At 49.5% G+C, this 19991-nt stretch overlaps 1 protein-coding gene across 2 annotated transcripts in view; it reads left to right on the top strand.

Moving 5' to 3' along the window:
• The window catches only part of Tbc1d2 (TBC1 domain family member 2), a 42276-nt gene that overhangs the window by 5198 nt on the left and 17087 nt on the right, over window positions 1–19991 (top strand). For both annotated transcript variants that reach the window (XM_090330309.1, XM_090330310.1), the window contains 4 exons: window positions 3880–4030; window positions 8691–8824; window positions 10256–10452; window positions 17460–17843. In XM_090330309.1, the coding sequence (XP_090186435.1) occupies window positions 3880–4030; window positions 8691–8824; window positions 10256–10452; window positions 17460–17843 (866 nt within the window). The remainder of the gene's footprint in view (window positions 1–3879; window positions 4031–8690; window positions 8825–10255; window positions 10453–17459; window positions 17844–19991) is intronic.

Here is a 19991-nt window from a genome sequence, read left to right as displayed (position 1 = left end):
GATATTATGGAATGTCTCAAGAAATGAAACCTACACAGAGTGCCATGAGGAAGAGCTAAGAAAGGAACTTGCTGGAACTTGCTTAAGCCAGGTGTGGTAGCTCATGCTTGTAATCTCAGGAAGCTGAGATCTGAGGATCAAGGTTCAAAGCCAGCCCAGGCCCTAAGGACTGTGAGACTCATCTCCAATTAACCACTAGAAAATTGGAAGTGGTGCTTGTGGTTCAAGGGGTAGAACAGTAGCCTTGAGCTGAAGAGCTCAGGAACAGATCCCAGAGTTCAAGCCCCACCCCTGACAAAAAAAAAAAGAAACAAAGGAAGTTGCTTGATTGAGTCTTAGACTATCCCAACATTAATGGGTTGGGAGATCAAACTCTCCCCTCCCCCACACTGTGCTGCAGCCAGGAATGTGACTGGTGGATTTCATAATAACAGAACCATCCCCAACTGCTTCTGCAACAGTTCAGGTACTAGTACCAAGTCACTAGAACGTCCGAAAAGCTGCTCCTCAGTTACCATGCCTCTGAACAGACAAGGGCAGGACATGGTGTCACTGCCTCCTGGGCCTCTGTCCCCGGGTGCCTCACATGTAGATCTGCCCCTGAGAGTCTCTCCCTCGGTAGATGACCCCAGCTTTTGTGTTCTCCATGACCTCCAGCAGTAGCAAGTCACCTCATCAACACCCCATCCTGTTGCCAAAAACCAACCTCAAGGAGAAAGCCGAGACTCGGGAGAAAGCCTCCCTCTTGTTCAGTTCTTGTGCAGAACTGACATGTGGAGAACAAGCTCCTCCAAGGCCTAGGATCTCACTGTGGCAAAGCTGGTCCATGTGCTTAATTCTGTGGCTTTGCTTCACACACACACACACACACACACACACACACACACACACACGGCGTTAGGATAGCCATGCTGTGGACTGTAAGCAGGGGACAGGCCCCTTGGTTGCCATGGCCAGGGTGGGGACAGACTCAGGAGGCCATCCCTCCTAAGACCTGTCACCCAGCAAACTGAGCCAAACAGGCATGCTGAAGAATTGAGCAAGTCCACAAACTGCAGATTCACTGCCTAGAGCAGGCTGCCCCACCTCTGGTACTCCGCCTTTCCTGAGGAAACCAGGCCCAGGCCAGGGCTGGTCTCCTGATCTGCTTATGACTTTGAGTCAGTTAGTCCTTTGAAAAGCCTTCAGTCACTGTCTTGGAGCAATCTTCAGGACACAACTGTTTCATACATAGTCTTCCCCAGTTCCAAGAAAGCTTGAGGTGGGGGCGGGGAATCCAGATCTATATGATAATGTGGTACCAAAGTAATGTGGTATTTGTTGAGGACTTTTGTTGAAACAAATGTTTCAACAGTACATACATACCAGCTATTGATGCTGCTCTGGCAGGCTGTGTGCGTCATCTTGTTTAATCTGATCTCATGGAAGTGATTCCCATTTTACAGAAGAAACCAAGACTACTTGTAAGGAAATCCCTTGCATAGAATTTGAAACCCTAGCATGCAGGCTCTGACTGCCCAGAGCCCAAGAAGCACTCAGCCATGCTTTCAGGACTCTCCAGGGAAGCAGGGATTTCAGGGGCCGAGTGAGAGAATCATAAACCCATGCCTTAAATAGGTGTGTCATGCAGTCACCTCCCTGAGGGCTTTTTCCTGGCTAGAGAGGAACCTGGGCCTCAGACTGTGGATCCTGTTTCTTTTTTTTTTTTTTTTTTTTTTTTTTTGCCAGTCCTGGGCTTGAGCTCAGGGCCTGAGCACTGTCCTTGGACTTTCTCAAGGCTAGAGCTCTACCACTTGAGCCTCAGCACCACTTCTGGCTTTTTTCTATGTATGTGGTACCGAGGAATCGAACCCGGGTCTTCATGCATGCTAGGCAAGCACTTTAACCACTAGGCCAAACTCCTGGCCCCTGTGGATCCTGTTTCTATAAAGCACTAATGTCAGTGGAAGGCAGCCCTCCTTCTGCACTTGATGGTTCTTCCTAGCTGCCCCTCCCAGAGAGGGGCCCTGGTGAGTCTCACCTCTAGTGGAAAAGCAGAATGAGGAACTGCTTTGAGTTCATTACTGTGCCCTGCCAGCTTTGGTCCTAGCCATGGAACAATACCCTTTCCTTATCACTAAAACCAACCAGTGGTGGCAGCTCTGTGTGGCCTCAGCATAGATCTCAGCCACAGGTGGAGATGGTAAGCCATCTGATATTGGCTGGAAGTGCTTGATAAGATAATAAAATCTGAGCCTGTGGCTCAGGTCTATAATCCTAGTTATTTAGGAGGCTGAGACTTGAGAATTGTAGTTCAAAGCCAGCCTGGGCAGGAAAGACTGTAAGACTCTCCAATGAATCACACACACGCACATACACACACACACACACACACACACACACAATGCGCACACGTGCATGCATGCACACAGCTGGAAGTATGGGGGTGGGAGTTTAGTGGTGCTTCCTGGGTACCACGTACATAGAAAAAGCTGGAAGTAAGCAGTGGTTCAAGTGATAGAGTGCTAATCTTGAGAAAGCCCAAGGTCAGGTCTCAGGCCCTGAGTTCAAGCTCCAGGACTGGCAAAAAAAAGAAAGCTGGAAGGGCTGGGGAGTTTGGCCTAGTGGTAGAGTGCTTGCCAGCATACACGAAGACCTGGGTTCGATTCCTCGGTACCACATACATAGAAAAAGCCAGAAATGGTGCTGTGGCACAAGTGGCAGAATGCTAGCCTTGAGGAAAAATCCCAAGGACAGTGCTCAAGCCCTGAGTTCAAGCCCCATCTCACACACACACACACACACACACACACACACACACGGCTTTTGGTATTGCCAAAGTGCTGAGCAGCCAGCCTATCAGTGCAGCCAGTTGTCAACAAGCCAGTGTATTGTGCACTTTTTTTTTTTAATGTTTGCCAAGCTTTCCTCAAGTGGAACAGCTTTCTCTGGTTCCTGCCATTGTGTTTAGTGTTTTTGAAGATACAATGCACAAGTAAATTCCTCCCCCTAAGTTTTTCAGCCTGTCACTGAGCGGGCTCCAGAGGAAAGGTATCTGCAGCCAGGTAGGTTTCTTGATGAATCAAGATGGTTCCATCCTGTAAGCAACCCTGGTTCTTTCCTACTGTAACTCTCCATCATAGCGTCTCAACATACCACCTTCTTGCTCTTCTATTTGATGAGAGCATCACAGTTTGCCTAACCCGGTCCCCAAGCTTCTAGAGCTTTACATTTTTCCTGACTCAAGGTTCTTACAAATAAGGCCAGGATGAACCTTTGGCATTTGAAGTTTCTGTGCATCTCAGACTTCTATGGGATGGATTTTTTTTTTTTTGGTCAGTCATGGGGCTTGAACTCTGGGCCTGGTTGCTGTCCCTGAGCTCTTCAGCTCAAGGCTAGTGCTCTACCACTTTGAGCCACAGTACTACTTCCAGTTTCCTGGTGATTAATTGGAGATGAGTCTCACAGACTTTCTTGCCCAGGCTGACTTTGAACTGCGATCCTCAGATGTCAGCCTCCTGAGTGGCTAGGATTACAGGCGTGAGCCACCGATGTCTGGCTAGGAGGATTCTTGATCTAGAACTAGATATCTGCAGGTCTGTGGTTAGAGGCATAGTTCTTTGGTAGATCACTAGCCAAGGAGCAGACTTATCAGGTACCAAGTAGAATCCCAGTCCCAGAACTAAAGAAAAGATATCTGTAAGTGTGCATATTTTTAAGGGGTTTCCAGGAGGCTACAGCAGCAGAGCAGTCTGTTTCTGGGATGCTGGACACCTGCAGTTAACCTGCTGGCTGGGCAGTTGTCCAATCCCCACCTGCTGTGGCTATGGGCTGAGCCCCACCCAGGCCAGGTCTTCCCATGTACAGTGTTCATAGGTTGATCTGTCCTTGGCCCCCCAGGACAATGCGAGGAGGCAGATCTGGAGGAGTTCCTGTGTCCTGTGAAAACACCCACGGGGCTGGTGGGGGCGGCAGCTGCCCTGCAGCCGGTCCCTGCCATGTCCTCCACCCTTCACAACATTTCTCTCAAGCACCTGGGAACGGAAATACAGTAAGTGGCAGTGGGGTGTGGGGCAGCCGGGCCTCCAGCAGCCCCGTTCTTCACTGAGGCTTCAAATCCAGGTTTCACACTTGCTTAAGCTATGACCAGTCCTTTTTATTGTAGCTGTCTTTTGGATAGTGCCTTGCATTTTTGCCTCAGGTGACCATAGATTGCACTCCTCCTCACTGCTGCTGGTGATGGGAGCCACACATATGAACCACCAGGCATGGTGGAGATGGTCTTGTTAACTTTTTCCCTGGGTTGGCCTTGAACTCAGGATTTTCATGCCTCCTGAGTGCTGAGACTATAGGAATGTATAGTTACTCTGGCATATTATTTAATATGAGACCATCTCAAAAAATATTCATAATCTCACCCCCCAGCCAATTACTTATAGTCTTATCACACAAACATGTATAGAAGTTGGTGTATCTCTTTTCTGTTTTCTATGTTTAGATATGTGTAATAAAAATCGTATTGCAGGAGCATATTGTGGTGTTTTCACAAAGATCAATCATATCAAATTATTCACTTTTAATGTATATAACTTATTTTAAGTCATTTTTTATATATAATGAGGTACCGTGTATGTCTTCTGCCATTGTCAGGCTTTGTTTTAGACAGTGGCATAAAAGGTAGCAGTTTGAAGACAAACAGCCTGGGTTTGGATCCTGGCTCTGTCGATCAAGGACTATGCCACCCTTGAAAAGTTGCGTGCTTTCTCTACTTCACTTGCTTTTTGTGATATAACTGTTCACCTTACAAGGTTAGAGTGGGTTAGGTTGGAGGTGACCCAGGTGTGGCACACCTGAGTGCCATAATGGGTGACTGAACAAAGTTAAAGTGAATGCATGCAGACTGCATCGGAACTGCACCCGACCATCCCAAGCATGTAAGAAGAGCAGACGGTTGACTGCTGTCAGTGCTATAGGTGAGGGACTGGAACTACCAGGAATTCAGTCTGCTCTCAGCACTGATCCCATTTGACTGATTGCTTTCTCTGCGGACCTCAGATGACCCAGGACCTTTCCAAAGTCAGACTAGATTGCCTGCTGAACTTGGACTAGGGCCCTGGCTGCTGCAATCCAAGCCCAGGAAGCTCTGGTGGCTTCTGTAACTCTTTTCCAGAGTGAAGCAGGTTTTAGAGAAAAGTCCATGAATGTCCTTTGGGACCATAGATGGCATTTAGAGGGAAGATCCTGTCGTCTATGAGAGAAAGAGATCTAGGCTGGAAAGAAGTGCAAGGGCACCAGGCAGAATTGGGCCTTCCAGGGCATCAGAAACATCTGCATCCCTGAGGGGGCAGAGGAAGAGGCCTGATAAGTCCAGCCAGCGGGCACCCAGGGGTGGCCCACCTCAAGGAGGCCACGCGCATGCCTGATGGAGGCTCTGGTGGAAGTAGACGAGAGGACACCAGAGCTAGAGAACGGAAGGAAGTTTCAACCCATCCCTCAGTCACTTCTCTCTGGTCGCTCGTGATGGCCATAGAAAGTGTGAGGCAACACTGTAAGAAAAGGGCTCTGTGCAGCCTCGGGCCCCGGACAGGACGCTGAGGCCCAGCTGCCCTTGGGTACTGAATCACCAAATCCTGGCAGGCCTGGGAGAATGTTGTGTGAGCTCAGGTCACCCTAGGGACAGGGACAGACCACCTCCCCAGCAGTGCCAATGTAGTTAAGCACTCTAGCATGGAGTTCACATCCAGCCCTGCCCTCATCAGGTTTACCCTCTGTGGTTTTGCCTGTTTATCTCCCTAGAATCTCACCTCTCCCCTCCTTCCAGTGGACAGTAGCAGTACTTAGGTACTCAGATTGTCGTGAGGCTGAAATGAGTGGAATATGTCCATGTTTAGCTCTGAACATGGCCCATGCACAGCCTAACCAGTGTTGGTTGTGGGTTGATCATCGTGCCCATCGTAGTTGAGGAAACTGAGGCTCAGGGTAGAAAACTGGCTTGCTGAAACTTATCTCTGCAGACACATTTATGCCTGCCACTGCGCTGCTCTGGTCTTCTCACTGCAGATGACCTATGAAGCTGGGTGCTGGTGGCTCACGTCTATAGTCTTAGCTACTCAGGAGGCTGAGATCTGAAGCTCACAGTTTGAAGCCAACCCAGCAGGAAAGTCCATGAGACTTACCTCCAATTATCTCCCAGAAAACTGGAAGTGGCACTGTGGCTCAAAGTAGTAGAGTGGTAGCTGAGCAAAAAGTCTCAGGGACAATGCCCAGACCCCACAACTGACAAAAGCAGAAGTCAGAAATAGAGCTCATGCCTCTAACCCTGGCTACTCAGGAGGCTGAGATCTGAGGATTGCAGTTCAAAGCCAGCCTGGACACTAAAGACAGTGAGACTCATCTCCAGTTAACCATTAGAAAGCCGGAAGTGGTGCTGTGGCTCAAGGGGTAGGATGGTAGCCTTGAGCTGAAGAACTCAGGAACAATGCCCAGGCCCAGAGTCCAAACTCCACAACCAACCAAAAAAAAAAAAAAGAAAAGAAAAGAAAAGAAAAAGAAATGGGGGCCGGGAGTTTGGCCTAGTGGTTAAAGTGTTTGCCTGGCATGCACGAAGACCCGGGTTCGATTCCTCGGTACCACATACATAGAAAAAAGCTGGAAGTGGTGCTGAGGCTCAAGTGGTAGAGCTCTACCCTTGAGAAAGTCCAAGGACAGTGCTCAGGCCCTGAGCTCAAGCCCAGGACTGGCAAAAAAAAAAAAAAAGAAAAAAGAAAAAGAAATGGAGGTGTAGTTCAAATGCTAGAGTGCCAGCCATGAACAAGAAAGCCAAGCAAGAATTTAGGGCCCTGAGTTCAAGGTACCAACAAAAACAATAGAAAATGGTCTATGAATTACTTTGAGCAAAGTGGATAAATGTGTGTAAGAGAGACACGTTTTTCAAGAAGAGTTAGCTAAACAGTGTTCACCTGGTCACATCAGAAAGCATGTAGTTCCTGGTGCCAGGGCGAATGTGCTGCCCTAAAGTTGGGGTTTTCCTGTATCCTCATACACCCCCAGAGACGACTGGTCACAAGTCCTGTTAGAGGCTGTGGTTTCTGCAAGGGAAAGTGTGGGCAGCCATTGCCGTTGCCCCACCCCGCCTCTGGCTGCAGGGGCGTGCCCCAAAGCCCCCTGCAACCTCTGAGGCTTGTGGTTTGTGAAGTCACAGGGCAGGCCCCAGCCCGCAGTGATGTACTCACCGTGGTCATGGTTACTCTCCAGTAACGACGTGGGGGAAGGAAGAACGAGGGATGGGAAATACTCCCTCAGAGTCGGGGACCCTTTATAATCAAACCCCAGTCAAACATTGGGAGTATTGGATTTTCATTTCTTCTCTGCTCTTAATTTATTTTAGTTGTATTATTCTTTTTTTTTTTTTTTCAGCCGTAGAGCTTGAACTCAGAGGTTGCACACTGCCTCTGGGGGAGCTCTTTTGCTTAAGGCTAGCACTCCACTTTGATCCACTGTTCCACTTCCAGTTTTTTGGCGGGTGATTGGAGATAAGAGTCTCATGGACTTTCCTGTAGAGCTGGCTTTGAATTGTGATCCTTAGATTCTCAGCCTCTGAGTAACTAGGATTATAGGTGTGGGCAACTAGCAACTGGCCCTCTGCTCTTAATTTAATTTTTCCTTCAATCCCTCCATAAAAGTACAATCTCATACTTATACTGGATTTTAAAAGAGGGGGCCATTACTAACCAAGAATACAGACATAAAAAGGACTATAAGGGAAGGATGTGGTGATAACATGCCTGTAATCCTAGCAATGGAGAAGCAAAGGCAAGAGATTTGTGAATTGAGGCAAGCCTATCTTTACAAAAGACCAAGAAAAGGACTATAAGGGACAGGTTCCTAGGAAGACACCAGTTAGTGGAATTGATTCAAGAAGCAGTAGATAACCTGGCACATGTAATCCACAGTAAGGAGATCCAGTTACTCATCAAAAACCTTGGGACCTGACGGCTTCCATGCTGAACTGCTCCAGATGTGTGGAGAGGGACAGTACTGTGCTCCCGTGGAGGGGGAGGGGGGAGGAGCAGCCATCTCTCTAATCCAGGCTTCCACCTCCCTCTGGATTCCCACTTGAGAAATAAGTCCGCTTTTATATCTCGCGAGGAACTCAGCTAAATGGTCTCTCCATGTGACTTGTTATGGATTTCTCTGTGCTCCCTGCTCTCAGACCTGCCTTTGTGCACAGGAGTATTGAACTTGAAGTCTAGTGCCTAGGTCTTGAGAAACGGCACGTGGTGCCTCAGCCTAAACAAGTACTTGGCCAATGGGCGGCCTGGGTGTGCAGTGGAAAGCCACCCCTGTGATGGTCTTAGCAGGTAGTTAAGAGGCCAGGTGGAGGTTTTAGAGGGTTAGTTGGGCAAGACCACTCATCATATAGGAGGCACTCTCTGTATTTTAGGCACTGTTGTCCATCCTAGGACAACAAATGGAATGGACACACATGGACTCTTTATCTAGCAGCAGGGATAGCTCAGCTCAGAGATGCAATACAGAGCGCCCAAGAGAGGGGTGGCGAGTCTGGGGAAGCTTTCAGGCACATTAGTCATATAGGGGTCCTGGAGACTGGGGTGACTGGGGCAGTGTGGAGATGAGGCCTGCGGCCCCCCCAGAAAACAGCAGGAAGGATGCAAGGCTGTCAGCCTCCCCTTCCTGACGTCTCCTTTCAGAAACACCATGCACAACATCCGAAGCAACAAGCAGGCCCACGGGACAGGCCATGGACCTCCAGTGGAAGAGTCCCCACAGAGTGGAGGGCCTCAGAGAGAGGAGCAGCCCCCAGGCGCTGAAGCTAGCACCCCAGGTGAGCACAGTGCAGGGGGAGCTGCTTTCAGAAGCCAGGCGTCCCAGCTGGATGTGTGCTTTCTCTCCTCTCTGCCCATCACTCATGTGAGTATGTGTGTGTGTGTGTGTGTGTGTGTGCATGTGCAGTGCAATTTCTACTGCTATAACAAAATATGTAGAATGTGTGGCATAAACAGGTGACACGCTCTTCTCCCAGCTGGATTGAGGCTGGGAAGGCCTCCATCAAGCTGCTGTCAACTCAGCTTCTAATGAGGGCTCAGCTTCCAGACAGCACCATCTCACTGGCCACTCACATGCGGGAAGTCAGAGCTCTGATCGCTTTCTTTTCCTAAAAGGGCACCCTCATGTCCTCATCTAGACCCAGTCACTTCCTGAAGGCCCTGCCTCCTAGCCAGTCACACTGGGGATTGGGGTTTCACTGGAAGAATGGAGGGTTCACTGCACTGAATCCACAGCAATGTGTCAAAAATGAAATGCTCCATCTCACCACTCTCAGATATTGAGGAGCAGTGATTTTTTTTTTTGCTAGTCCTGGGTCTTGAACTCAGGGCTTGAACACTATCCTTGGACACTTTTTGCTCAAGGCTAGAGTTCTGCCACTTGGGTCACAGTGCCACTTCTGGCTTTTTCTGTGTATGTGGTACCAAGGAATCAAGCCTAGGGCTTTGTGCATGTTAAGTAACCACTGTACCACAGGCTACACTCCTGGCTCAAGAGCAGTGGTTTTTTTAAAGTTACTGTAGTGATAAAGTGGTGCTGTGGCTCAACATGGTAGCTCACTGGGCTTGAACTGAAGAGCTCAGGGATAGCACCTGGGCCCAGTGTTCAAGCTCCATGACCAACCACAAAAAATTATTGTAGTGAAATATACTTAACAAAATTACCCTTTAAAGATGGATGTAATAATCCATGCCTGGATTCCCAACACTCTGGAGGAAGAGGCATGAAGATCTTAAGTTCAAGGCTAACCAGAAAACAAAAATAAAATGACAAGTCGCACCTGTAATCCTAGCTATTTATGACTCTAAGATCCAGATGATTATGGATCAAAGCCAGCCTGGGAAGAAGAGTCCATGAGATTCCCTTCTCCAATTTACTAGCAAAAAGTTGGACTGAAGGGAAAGCTAAAGTGGTAGAGCACCAGGTGAAAAAGCTGAGCAAGAGTTCAAGGCCTTGAGTTCAAACCCAGGGGTTTGTGGGGTGAGAAGTTTTATCATCTTTAGATGTATAATTCAGTGGATTAAGTCTATTCACATTGTCGTACAACCATCACCACCATCCATCTACCTCTAGATTTTTTCCCTTTCCGCCCTCCCTCTCTTTCTCCTTCCTTCCTTGTGAAATGGCATAAACATGACTTCCAGAGTTATGGAGAGCAGACCTTTAGGTTGACCGGTTTTGTGTTGTTTCTGTTTCTCTTCTTGGGCAGGGAGAGAGCCAGCAGATTTTCCAAAGGCCGCACCCAAACACTCTGTGCCCACCAACATCACACAGAGAATCAAGCGCCAGAACAACACCTTCCCATTCTTTTCTGATGGGCTGTCAAGGACCCGATCAGCCCAGGAGAAGGTGGTGGCATTGGAACAGCAGGTGCTGGTGCTCACTGCTGAGTTACAGTCCCAGAAGGTGAGCTGTGGCTTCTGCACAGGAGGCCTCGGGCCCCTGTGGGGGGCCCCTGAGCTTGCAGCCTTGTAAATAACTACACATGGCACACCTTTGCTGCTGGGTACAGCCTGGCTAGTGGTCTTTAAAGAACCAACTACAGGGGAGGAGAAGCTAATCTGCTGTCAGTCACACTAGGTCACAAAAAGCCACCAACGGGAGGTGTCTCTGGAGTCCTATTTTAATATTGTCTCTTAGAGGTATCCTAGAGAGACATGGCAGTCTGGCCCAACCCAGAAGAAAAGCAGTGTTTAGCGGGTGGTTGGAATACAGGGTCTTGGGATGATGAGATGGGAGAATCTTGGCTCTGAGCTAGAAGCTGATAACGGGGTGTCAGAAGAGGGTGGGGAGGGAGGGAGAAAGAGAGAGGAAGATGACAGTGTCTTTGGGACACAGGGAAGGGAGGGATGGGGAGAAAAAGATACATGGAGAGCCCAGCACACACAGGGTGTGGCCCTAGGTCTGAGCCGGTACAATGACTTGAGGGAGATTGAGATTTAACATGGCTAGCAGTTCAACATAGGAGTCTCAGAGAGAAAGAGCTACGTAGTCATCCTGGAAAAGAAGTCTCACGCAGCCAGGGATATTAAAATAATTTATAAAGTACCACAACCCAAAGAATATATGGGTTAAACTCCAGAGCCATCTCCTGAAGTGCAGGGGGTCAGCGGCAGGGTGCTGGGGGACAGGAGACTTCGTGGTATGACAAAAGCAATAAAGGTAGCACAATAGCATAGTTGTTACCCTAAATCTCAGGGCCCTTGCTCTTCTGGCTGTGAGGGCCCAGGCTCTTCTTCCTCCTCCAAGAGGAAGAACTAAACTTTGGTGTTTGAGCTTTGGCTTCCCTGGGTACCCCCTCCCCCCAACCCCACTATCAAACTTCCTTTCCTGGCCCTTGATCTGGAAGACTTCTTCTGAGGTTGGATTATGTACTCTTTTCTGCTTTTGGAGAAGACAGTTCAGAAAAGTGCTCTGCCTGTCCAACTTTTGCTCCTTCTCAGCCATCCCAGTCCCCAAACAGAAATTACTGCAGACAAATCTCACTTTACTTCTGGTAGACCAGGGGCTGCAGTTAACGGCATAGCTGGTGGCTAAAGGGGTAGATCATTCATTCTGCCTTCTTAGTTCATTTGGGTATTTCCCAAATCTTCACTGTGGGCCTATCACACCCCTTGAGTGCCTGGAAAGAGCAGAGGCCAAGGACATAGGCCTTGCCCTCGAGCACTCACATTTCAGACAGGTGGTCTCCAGCAAGCCCAGTACCCCAGCATGCACTCACGACATACCATAATGCTGCCACGGGACCATAGCAGCCCAATGCAGGTCTCAGATCTTCGCTCACCCTAGCCATCTGTCTTTTCCTCTATCATCCTGGTCTTCCTAGCTCAAGGCTGTTGGATGCTGCAGAGTTAAGCATTATTCGGCCGAGCAGTATGTGCCAAGCTCCTGATCCAGTGTAGCTGAAATCTCAAAACCAGACCTAGAAGGGAACTTCCTATAAATGCACCCCTCCTCACACCACACTGCCCCTTCTTTCTAGACTCTGTGGGCAGCCCCCGACCCTGCCTTTCTTTCTAAAATAGGACAAATTGTCAGATGCAGTGCAAGGCCACAGGAAACCTGGATTTTACCTGAGGTGTGTCCCCTGACACCTGTGGGGGACTGTCTTCCTCCCGTGAAGGAAGGCCAGCCTCTGAGGGTTTAGAAGGGTTGCCAAGCTGAGTACAACTCCCATCCACTCAGAGAGAAAGGTTCACCATGTAGTTTAGTTGTTCAGGTTTTCAAAATACTGGAGTTTTTGTCAGGACCCAGTGGCTCACACCTGTAATCCTAGCTACTCAGGAGGCTGAGATCTGAGGATCGAGGTTCAAAGCCAGCCCAGGCACTAAAGACGGTGAGACTCTTATCTCTAATTAGTCACTATAAAACAGGAAGTGGGGCTGTGGCTCCAGGGATAGGGTGGTAGCCTTGACCTGAAGAACTCAAGGACAGTGTCCAAGCCCAGAGTTCAAGCCCCACAACTGATTTAAAAAAAAGAAGAAGAAAATTCATGAAACTCTTACTTACCTCCAGTTAAACACACACACACACCCCGCAAGTGAAGCTGTGGTAGAGTGCTAGCCTTGAGCCAAAAGAAGCTCAGGGGCAGTACTCAGTCCCTGAGTTCAAGCCCTGCACACACACACACACACACACACACACACACACACACACACGTGTGGAAGTTTTTATTGGATAACCTCCAGTGTGTGTTAACAGGAAGGTGGTTGCGAGATGAACCTGTGGTGTGGGTGGATTGGCATGGGCCCCAGCTCTCTCCTGTGTGGCAGGCTCATGGTAACTCTCTCACAGGCCTTTATGGCAAGGCGCGGCACAGCCTGTATTCTGTCTGTAAGCAAGTCCCTCCACCCCTCTCAGTCCCTCTTCGCTGTGAATGCATTTGTAGCTCTACCCGAGGGAGAGATTCATATCTGGAGCATAAAGCTGAGGAGCCCTGCAGATGTCACCAGATGTGCTATGCTCATCTGTCCCCAGGGCCGACTCCTTCAGACCTTACTGGAGCAAGTACCCCACAGGGAATGCCACTGAGGCCTCTGGGAAGTGAGTTCACAGGCTACAGCATTGATGCCAAGACCTAATCTTCATTCTCTCCTGCCCTACCAGTTCTTAGGGTCACCAGCAGCCTGGACCCCACAACCAGAGGGAGATGAGAATAGGAAACTTAAATCCTGGCTCTGAAGTGAGGTACAGGAAGTCATAAGAGAAGACGGCTCATCTTTAGGTGTCTAGTGGTCTCCAAGCCCTGAAAAGTGCTGAGTTGGGCTTGATGATATATTCCTGTAATCCCAGCAATTCAGGGGGTGAAGACTGGGATTGTTGTGGTTTGAGGTTACTCCTGGCAAAAAAAAAAAAAAAAAAAGGTACTGAGACGCCCTTCCCAATAAGTAAACCAGGCGTACTTGTATAGTATACTCTTGTGCCCTGACTACACAGGAGGTGAATCAAGACTCTACCTGAAAAATAAGTAAAGCAGAAAGGACTGAGGTGGTGCAGCTCAGCAGTAGAACGCCTGCCTGGAAAGCGTAAGGTTCTGCCAAAACAGAAAGAAACTCTGAGTGGGAAGCAATTCATCTGAGACTCTTAGAGTCCAACTCATTGGTGGGAAAATAGCCCTGAGCTTTCCACAGGCCACACTGCAAGGCATTCTTCTGTATCAGTGGCAGGAAGAAGGCTCTGCCTGTGCCCCTCGCCTTAGGGAGACATGAGAACAGAGCTCTGTCCTAGCTCTGTCACCCATGTGGCCCTCTCCAGTGTCTTCAGTAACCCTGAAGGTATTCATATTCTTGAACTCTGAACTACAAATTGGAGCAAACTCAGTGTTACCCAGCACAATGCTGGCACTTCCTGTTATTCCTGAACAGGAAACTGAGTCTGAGAGCTTTTCCAGACCCTAGGAGGCAGGACTGATCTAGGGTTTAGACCTGGTGTCTCTGCCTGGAGAGCCTCTGGCCATTAGCTATGCCTGTGCCTGAGGGGTTCAGGGAAGGTGGGCAGCTTGCCCAAAGTCATACAGCTGGAAGAGCTGGGACCCTGGTCTCTCCAGCTCAAGCCTCCTCTCCATGATCACATGACCTTGTCTCAGACTCAAACACTAGGACTACCTTTTAGAACCCATGAGGGAAGTCCTGTTCCTCCCTGCTGGTGTATTGAACCACAGTGACCCTGATACCCATACAGACTTTATCTGTCCAGCTGCACTCAGTGCTGGCCCCACAAGAGGTCTGAGCTTCGGGAGATGGCGCCAGATGGCTGATGGGCCAGGTGCCATGAGCCCATGGAGCTGACGGAGCCACACCCAACCTGAAGGCCATCTGGTCTGACAGACGGCCAGCTCTTGTCTGGCAGAGACGGCCATCTGTTGGCTGCCAGGAAGGCTGGACCTTCAGAGGCCCCCTTAGCTCCCTTGGGTTGATTTGGTAAAGGCACAGCATTTTTCCCCCTAGGAATCCTGACTGGCTAGGGCAAGGAGGGGGCCCTGACCTGGAACTCAAGCCAGACTAGAGTCCACATCTCCGATCGTGTACCTGGCATCATGGAAGGAGGTTGGGAGGCTTTCTACTGTTTCATCTTGGACAGGGGTTCTTGGCACACTTTTCTTCTCATCCTTGAGGCAGCTCTGCCTGGGGTGGGATTATTCTTTTCTCTATCCTAATTTTGAGCCTACTGAGGTTGGGTGAAGTAACTTGCCTGAAGCCACCCTTGCTACATAAGCTACCCGTGGTACATAAGCTCTCTGAGATGGGATGGGGACTGTAGTCAGTTACTGTCATGGTATACTAGAGGTAGACTACTTCATAAAGAAGAGATGTATTTTTGGCTCCTGATTCGAGAACTACAAGGTTGAATCACCACACCTTGCTGGCATAGATCCAAGGCAATGCAAGACAACACATGGTAAAAGACATAGACCCATGTGTGTGCAATCATGTCTCTTCCTGTCTCTATCCCTCTTACAGTCATCAGGATTCAGTCCTAGGGCCCCCATCCTAACAACTTTATCCTAATCACTCTCCCAAAGACACGCCTCCCCCCATCTCCAAGAAGCCTAGGTGAAAGTTCCTCATAATGGATTACATTTTAACATATGACATGTCAGATACACAAATCATAGGTAGCCCATAGCAGGATCAGAGGCCTGTGTAAGCTGATTGCCACCCACCTGTAAGCTCAGCTAATGATGAAAAACCAGCGCTTTAGTCACATAATGCCTCCAGCATAGCACTTTCTGTGTAAGGCACTGGGGATGGAGGAGAATCCCCAGGCTGGTGATTGGGAGAGCCAAGTAGGGGAAGAAGATACCCAGGTGAAATGAGATAGCTTTAGAGTCGGGGGAAGACAACCTCCCCAGTCCCCTGCTTCTGATCCTGAAGTGAGACTCAGCAGTGGTATTTGGCTCTTCATCAGTTACCCCAGGTTATCACCCGATCTCAGCCAAACCAGATCCCGTCTAATGGAATGCTAATCTCACCAGGGCCCTGAGAAGCTGGTTGCTTCATTCTGAACATTCCAGGCATTGTAGGTTGATGTGTACTCACCCCACTCCACCCTTCCTGCCACACTTCTGACCCTGCTCTTTCCTTTCTCCAGGCCTTCTTCAGCCTGTCTTCCAGCTTCCTCTGGGGGAGCTGAGCCTGTGAAGTACTGCCTTCTCCCACCTGCTGCTGGGTCACCCCTGGCCCCATTCTTCAGGGCTCATTATCAACTGCTGTGTGTCTTCTGGTCTTCTACCCCCCCCCCCCACACACACACACCTCCTCCACAGGCAGACGTCACCACCCATGCCCAGCCCTGTGCCCCCCAAACACCAGAAATGGTTCTATGGAGGTAGTTCATCACCCCCAACAGCCTTTGTAGTCCTGAGAGATGGGAACCATGACAGCTCCCCCTCGGGAAACAGCATTGTACCAGGGCCTGGCATGAGTGGCAGTCCGTGAAGGTTGGATGCATGGAGAGGTGTGTGGAAACAAGAAGCAAAAAAGGGATTGTCACCACCACTGAGGATTCTGAAGATTCAGGCAAATGTGATTTTATTTTTTTAGTGTTTCTCCTCCAAAATGGCATTCTTGGCAAGTTAGCCAATCCAGCTGAACTATTTAAATATTTTGGCACGGGGATAGTTGATGGGTCTATAAGAGAACATGTGTCCTCCAACTGAGACAGGCTCAGAGCACAGCATTGAGCACTGTGGCCCCAAAGCCATCTGTACCACGTGGGCCTGGCAGCTGGGCACCTAGCTTCCTGTATTCCTATGCTGGCCCCAAAAGAATTCTCATTCCTGCTAGAGGTAGAGACTTGGAGGCCCACAGACCTGAAGTTTCCTTGTGTTTTCCCCGTGGTGAGAAGGTGGAAATAGAGGTCTGTTTCAGAACTTTCTAGCACTTCCTTGTACTGGCATTGCAACGTTTGATGGGCCAAGGGAGCTCTGCATGAATGCACTGAATAAGCTCTGGGCAGCTTTGCATGGGGGAGCGCCGGTGTGTTTTCTCTAGTTCTCTCTAAAGTTGATTGGAAGTGACTGGATGCTATATTGGGAAGGATGTGGAGGCCTCAAGAAGGCATTGTACAAAAGAATATCACAATTGATGAGTATACTATACATGCCCCAGGTTTAGCGGCTAAGCTCAAGCTTTGAAATGTCAGTGCTTCGGGACTAACTTGAACTGTGCTCTCTGGGTCCCCAGTTAGTTCATCCTGGAAAATCACAGATGCAAGTCAGCATATGGGTTCAGCTGCTGTAACAAAGAAGCTTCCAAGTATTATGTTCCAAAACAAAGTCAAAAGTTTCTCCCTGGCTGGGAGTGTGGCCTAGTGGTAGAGTGCTTGCCTAGCATGCATGAAGACCCAGGTTCGATTCCTTGGTGCCACATACATAGAAAAAAATCCGGAAGTGGTGCTGAGGCTCAAGTGGTAGAGCTCTAGCCTTGAGAAAGTCCAAGGACAGTGCTCAGGCCCTGAGCTCAAGCCCAGGACTGGAAAAAAAAAAAGTTTCTCCCTGTAACATTGAGGTGTCTGGTTAAGTGTGAGCAGCTCTGAGCTGCTGGAATGGGGGGCTGCAGGGAATGGGAACAGAGACTTTGCCACCCTCAGCATGAACCTGCAGCTGCCCTCATTCCTACTACTCCTCAGGCAGAATTTTGGAAGGGAACTGGACCCCAGGAACATGTATCTACTGGTTTCAGGGGGGACCCAGAAGCCCCCCACATTCCCATTTAGACAGAAAAGTCATCTGTCCCACAGATGGTCTTGCCAGCACTCTGCTGGACAAAGAAGGCCAAAATGAGTGTTGAGATGATGCCCAGGGCCTCTGCAGGATGGTTGGCAGTGTTGTTAGGGTCAGAGATAGTGTTTCCCTTCCCTGGCACCTGTCAGGCCTTCCCTGAGCCCTTGGTGCTCCCCTCTCCACTCTCCAGGAGCTGGTAAAGATCCTGCACAAGGCACTGGAGGCTGCCCAGCGGGAGAAGCGGGCATCTAGTGCCTACCTGGCAGCGGCCAAGGATGAGGACCGGCTGGAGCTGGTGCGGCACAAAGTGCGTCAGATCGAGGAGCTGGGCCGGCGGGTGGAGGCCCTGGAGCAGGAGCGGGAGCAACTGGTGCATGAGGCCAGGCTGCGGGAGCAGCAGGTGCAGGAGCTGCAGCAGCACGTGCAGCTGCTCATGGACAAGAACCAGGCCAAGCAGCAGGTCATCTGTAAGCTCTCGGAGAAGGCCACCCAGGACTTTATACAGCCCCCGGGGGCCCCCGATGCTGCTGACCCGGACTTCCTGAGCCAGCAGGAGAGGATGGAGCACCTGAAGGTAGGCCTCTCTCCAGGCTAGCCACACCCTCGCCTGGGTCCCAGGGCAGACCTGGGCTAGTAGTTTCCTGCCTGGGTAGGATCGCCATCCTAGAAGAGCATGGTCTTTTCTTTGCCACTTATCACATTAGAGGTGAGAGCCCAGGAACAGCTATGTCTGGAGCCTGGTCTGGGCAGCCCCTTTCAGAATTATTCTGTCCCAGGACTCCTCAAGGTGCCAGGGCTGGCATGCACAGTACCCTGCACAGAACAGGCAGCCTGTACTGCAGTAATTGTTCTGTTCGTAGGGTTGACAGAATGCTTGCTGTGCAGACATCGCCCTAAGTGCCTAACCTGTGCCCAATCATGTCCCCTTATTCCAGCCATGAGAGGCAGTAACTTGTACATGACAGCATACCTATTTTGTGCAGGTGGGGGTGGCGAGGTGGAGAGGATGAAGACTTTGCTCAGAACCCTATTCTGAGTGTTGAGTGTAATTAGGTTGGATGTCATGTCTGCTGGTCAGTCTGTCCACTCTGTACCTCTCAGTTCCTCTGCCTCTACAGGTCCCACCTCCTCTGCCTTGCCTTCTGCACCTCTCTCCCCAGGCCTTCCCACCTCACAGGGACTTTATTTGAGGTGTGATGCCTGAAGCCTTCTCTTGTGACAGGAGCTGCCTGTGGGAGGTCTGAGGAAGGGGACAGTGAGTCAGCCCACTGCCACCTACTAGTCTAGACGCAAACCTTGGTAGCTAACCCTTGATGGCCATTCACCTCCTTACTTAGTTATCACCTTGGGAGTTCCAGGGTGCCTGAGTGATGTAGAAGATGGGAAAGGGGGAAAGGAAAGCAGTAGAAAAGCATCTGAGAAGCAGTGGGACCATATTGAGCATTGGCGACTTCCCCAGCCGTGAAGTGAACCAGCTCTGGCTTTAATTCAGCTCCTTGCTAGCTGTGTGGCCTTGGGCAAGTTCTCCAGCCCCTGTATGAGAAATCTTGCAGGGTAGAATACACCAGACCTTCAAGTGTAGGTGCAACTGGCTTGCAGGGAAACACTTTTTCCTCGGTATATGTCCACCAAATCGCCTCCTGTTTGCCTGGCCTCCTCCAGCACAGGGCAGAGCCTAGGTCAGCTGATGGGTCCAGGCTGCCCAGACCCACTGGCCTGTCACCTGCCTCCCTTAGGAGCCCGAGTGTGTCCTCCAGTCACACCTTCAGGAATGTCATTTGTCATCGGGCCCAGCTTGAGGAGGCTGTATGTATCCTCCTCCAGGGCCCAGGGCTTTGTTCTTTTTTTCCTTTTTAAAAAAAATTCTTTATTATTATTATAAAAATGATATACAGAAGGACTACAGTTACATAAGTCAGATAAATCACCCTTTTACCTTTCTCACCCCTTCCCTCACTGTCAGCCAGTTTTTCCCTCCTGTCTCCACCTATAAGTTGTATGTTTCATTTTCAACCTGGAGTCTAATGATTTCCACTGCTGTAGTTGTTCACCCTGTTTCCCTCCATCTGTTGCCCGTCTTATGCCCCCTGCAGCAGACAAGGAACAAAAAAAGCAGCAAAGGAAAAACAAAACAAAAAACTCTTGTTTTTATTTCTTGGAGTTCATCAGGGCTTTGTTCTTTTAAAAAGTTACATGGAACTTTTTTGTAACTTTGGTGTGTTTGTTTGTTTGTTTGTTTTGGTGTATTTTTGTGGTCATGGGGCTTGCGCTCTGGGCCTAGACACTGTCCTCCAGCTCTTTTGCTCAAGGCTAGCACTCTACCACTTTGAGACACAGCACCACTTCCTTTTTTTTGGTGGTTAATTGGAGATAAAAAGTCTTAAAGGGACATCTCCTTTCTTTCTTTCCTTTCTTTCTTTCTTTCTTTCTTTCTTTCTTTCTTTCTTTCTTTCTTTCTTTCTTTCTTTCTTTCTTTTTTTGCCAGTCCCAGGCTTGAGCTCAGGGCCTGAGCACTGTCCTTGGGCTTTCTCAAGGCTAGAGCTCTACCACTTGAGCCACAGCACCATTTCCGGCTTTTCCTATGCTTGTGGTTCCAAAGAATCAAACCAGGTCTTCATGCATGCTGAGCAAGCACTCTACCACTAGGCCAAACACCCAGCACTGTCCTTGGGCTTTCTCAACACTAGAGCTCTACCACTTGAGCCACAGCACCACTTCCAGC

This window comes from Megascapheus bottae, chromosome 3, assembly GCF_031878675.1.
Source record: "Megascapheus bottae isolate mThoBot1 chromosome 3, mThoBot2.hap1, whole genome shotgun sequence".
Taxonomy (NCBI): domain Eukaryota; kingdom Metazoa; phylum Chordata; class Mammalia; order Rodentia; family Geomyidae; genus Megascapheus; species Megascapheus bottae.
The sequence above is the reverse complement of the archived record's forward strand: the minus strand, read 5'-3'. Positions and strand labels throughout refer to the sequence as shown.